Source organism: Sinocyclocheilus grahami, unplaced genomic scaffold (genome assembly GCF_001515645.1).
Source record: "Sinocyclocheilus grahami isolate Dianchi unplaced genomic scaffold, SAMN03320097.WGS_v1.1 scaffold106.1, whole genome shotgun sequence".
In the NCBI taxonomy this organism is placed as follows: domain Eukaryota; kingdom Metazoa; phylum Chordata; class Actinopteri; order Cypriniformes; family Cyprinidae; genus Sinocyclocheilus; species Sinocyclocheilus grahami.
The window spans coordinates 2,885,932-2,889,696 of record NW_015505285.1 but is presented as its reverse complement, the minus strand read 5'-3'; the positions used below and the strand labels follow the sequence as shown (position 1 = coordinate 2,889,696).

Sequence of the window (3,765 nt, the reverse complement as noted above, 5' to 3'; positions counted from 1 at the left end):
AAAAATTAGGGACAGTGTATGTAAATTCAATATGATGTATTTTGAATTTTGCACTGCTTTGTGTTTTAGGTTTATCGGAAAACACATTAAAATTAACCATGATTTTATTACACTAACGTTTTAACCATACATTTGTTGTTTAATTGTGGGTTAAAAAAAATGACAATCAATCCATGGTTACTGCACTTTTACTATAGTAAAACCATTGTTTATTTCCATAAGGGAAAATGTATCAGTACATTTTACTCTTTTTTTTTTATTATTTATTTATTTATTTTCTTCAAGCATAATCATATGCTACAGTTACACAAATATCCTTAAATGTAAAATTTACTTAAATATGCCTTGATGAACGAAACCATTAAATATTTGAATTCTAAGAGGATAATGGAAGTTTTTACTGTGAACGTGACTACTAAATATAGGCTATACATGCTTCAAAGTAGCTAACACTACTGTTTACATGTAGTAATATGAAAGACAATAAGCAAAAGAAATGTAATAACTCTTCATTATATTATGTGCAGGAAAAAAACACGAACTTCTGCGGAGAGTAATGTTCGCATAGTAGGTGGCGGTAATGCACCTTAACGTTGGATGCCACCCGCCATAAAACATGAAGAAGAAGAAGAAGAGTAACGTTCGCGCTGTGCTGTTGTAACTGATCAGCGCCGCGCTGGCGCTAGTAAACACGTCCTCTCTGCGCTGTCGAGTCGGTCGCGCAGCTCGGTGCATTGGCGCCGATGACAGGTCAGCGCAGCGCGAACGCTTTAATACCGCGCTGTTTCATCCCACTTTTGGTGTGTTTGGCTTCCCATAGAATAGCGCACATTTCTCTAGGTTAAACATTAGATTGAGCGGCTATGTAACGTTGTTAATACTTACATATTTCAGATGATAAGCCATATTTGAGGTCGATGAATGATATCTATCCGTCATGAACTGCGTGACTTCGCCTGTGGATTTTATTTATTTATTTTCTGTGACTAATACAATTTTGGTCAACTAACGATTAGTTGACTATTAGGGGGCAGCCCTAGATAATACTGCTTAACAACTTAAAATGACAATTTTTTTAATTGAAGTCTTAATTTCTTAATTTTTCGATGTTTAGAACCGCAGGTGGTCCTTAAAGCTTCTCATTTGTTGACAACAACCTGTTTATAACCACTTCTCATTACAGGTTTGGGAAGTTGGTTGCCATATATTGTGTTCTCAAATGTTATAAGTGACCCAAACTCAGAACTAAAATGCTGGATCATGAGCTGCTTGCGTATAAATTAATGCAGAGCTGCACTTCTCTCTAAAACTTCTGTCTTATTAAATCACAGATTTTGCAGTTTGATAAGCACACTAAACGATATCATAGCTTAATCCGTTTCGTTTAAATTATTTGTGCAGCCCTACATGCAATACAGAAGATGTAAGGCAGAATGCTAATGTTTCAGTCACCATTCACTTTCCTTGTGTGGAAAAAAAGATGCAATGAAATTAAAAGGTGAGGTGGCTTAGACTGCCTACCATCTAATTTTGTGTTCCCAGTAAAAAGTACAAGTTTGGAACAACATGCATATTATTTACTAACCATGGCAAAACATTGTTTATCACGGTCCTGTTTACAGTATGTCACTGAAGTCTTGTGTTTGGTTTCAGTCTACTCAGGTGACATAAAATGGCTCCCAATTGGAAACCAAGCCGATGTGTTTGCAGATGCCAAGATTGGTCCTGTGCATGGGGACATTCTCCTGGCACAACTTCGACCAGGGCAGGAACTTGATATAGTCATGCACTGTGTCAAAGGAATAGGTAAGTAATATAAGAGGCCCCTGACCAAATAGCTCTTTGATTTCCAGTGAGCCATATGTATTTTAGTTAGTTAATATAACTCCAATGTCCAGTCCCTAGTTTCCTCTGTGTGTGTATGTGTGTGTGTGTGTGTGTGTGTATATATAAATATATATATAACTGTGTGATTAACTGGAAAGCTTTTTTGCACCTCACAGGCAAAGATCATGCCAAGTTTTCTCCTGTGGCCACTGCAAGCTACAGACTTCTTCCTGAAATCACATTATTACAGACCATTGAGGGAGAACAAGCAGAGCGGTTAAAGCGCTGCTTCTCACCAGGAGTTATTGAGATACAGAATGTGAACGGTAGGACTGTTTCGCTGTAGTCATGTAGTCTTGATATATTTGGTACTTTTGTTGTTGTATTATAATCTAATAATGATGAATTTCAGGAAGGAAGGTGGCTAAAGTTGTCAACAGCCGTTTAGACACATGCAGCAGAGAAGTTCTTCGGCATGATGACTTGAAGAACTTTGTGAAACTGGGCAGAGTGCGGGATCATTTCATATGTACGTTTGCAACTAAAAGCATTGAGTTAGGTTTGTTTGATGATTTACCAAATGCATTGTCAAATCTCCCTTCTGTGTTGTTTTTTTAGTCTCAGTTGAGTCCACGGGGATCCTCCCTGCTGATGTCCTGGTTACTGAGGCCATTAATGTCCTCATCTCTAAGTGCCAGAAGTTTCTTACAGAGCTTGATGCGGCAGAAATGGACTAGATGGAAGAAAATAAGGCCAGTCACACTCATCCCATAGCTTTGAATGAAGTCATGGGATTGGTTTACTGACACTGTACAAAGCATTTAAAGCTTTAGCTAAAAAAAAAACTCCTTTTACAAGTTGTAAATTCATACAAATTCCAGTGAGCAATTTAAGGCCATAAGAGAATTCTGGAGATTTCTCTGGAGACATTCAAGTTTATTTGTTTCTTTTTAGTCAAGTTAATCTGTTTTGTTTGAGTTGTCCAGCTATAACAAAACAATGTAAGTCACATATTTGACACAACACATTTTGTGACATATTTATGTTTTTCCATGTATATTAAACTTTTGCTGTTGACAAAATTACTAATTGTCTATGAATTTTTATCATTGTTGTGAACATTTGAACGAAGCACTATGCCAGAGTCTTTATATTCTTAATCCTTATATAATGTTGTAGGTCAATTTGACACATTTTCATTTTGAAGTTGTCAGAATACTGGTTACTTTTGATTACCTTATTCTCATTTGGGGTCATGAACATGTCTAGACACTGATGTACTGTTGAATGTGCATACAAGATGTCTATTACAATTATGATGTTTAGTCAAGTTTGACTAATTTGATTTTATTTGACAATCTGATTTTATGTCAGTTTCTAGGCTACCCTCTGAGGGTATTTTACATTTATTCATCTGGCAGATGCTTTTATCTGAAGAAGCCTTCACTGCAATGAAGGCGTACATTTTTATTAGTTAATGCATGTTCAGTTTGGTGGGAATCAAACGGTTTTATATACGGTTTTCTGAGCGCAGAAAGCAGCTATCACAGCATATGAGTACTAAACTAAGTTCTCTTTCATGTCTTATTGTGCTTAAATTGTCAAATACGCACAAGTTACAAAAACAGTCGGTTATGTCTGTGAAGAAATCGTTTATAATGTTTATTATAAACGATTATTATATATATTGAAATATGTTTATAATAGATCTGTGTGGCAGCAGGGTAACATACAGTAAATAAATCCATGGGGGGAGCGAAATCTGAACGGCTTGTTTTTCGCAAGCTTGCAGAGAAAGGCTTACCAAAAAAATTACTGGGTTCTTATTTATTTTTTACATTTTCTGGGCTGGCAGATACACGGGGGACCCGGTTATATCACTTAAACACCGAAAAAGTCAGATTTCTATGATATGTCACCTTTAAAAAAAAAAAAAAA

At 36.2% G+C, this 3,765-nt stretch overlaps 1 protein-coding gene across 2 annotated transcripts in view; it reads left to right on the top strand.

Moving 5' to 3' along the window:
• LOC107588738 (RNA polymerase I and III subunit C) overlaps nucleotides 1-2,909 on the top strand; it is an 8,606-nt gene extending 5,697 nt beyond the window's left edge. For both annotated transcript variants that reach the window (XM_016276961.1, XM_016276962.1), the window contains 4 exons: nucleotides 1,654-1,806; nucleotides 2,004-2,153; nucleotides 2,240-2,356; nucleotides 2,446-2,909. In XM_016276961.1, coding sequence (XP_016132447.1) covers nucleotides 1,654-1,806; nucleotides 2,004-2,153; nucleotides 2,240-2,356; nucleotides 2,446-2,564 — 539 coding nt within the window. In that variant the 3' untranslated portion in view covers nucleotides 2,565-2,909. The remainder of the gene's footprint in view (nucleotides 1-1,653; nucleotides 1,807-2,003; nucleotides 2,154-2,239; nucleotides 2,357-2,445) is intronic.
• The last annotated feature ends 856 nt before the right edge of the window (nucleotides 2,910-3,765 follow it).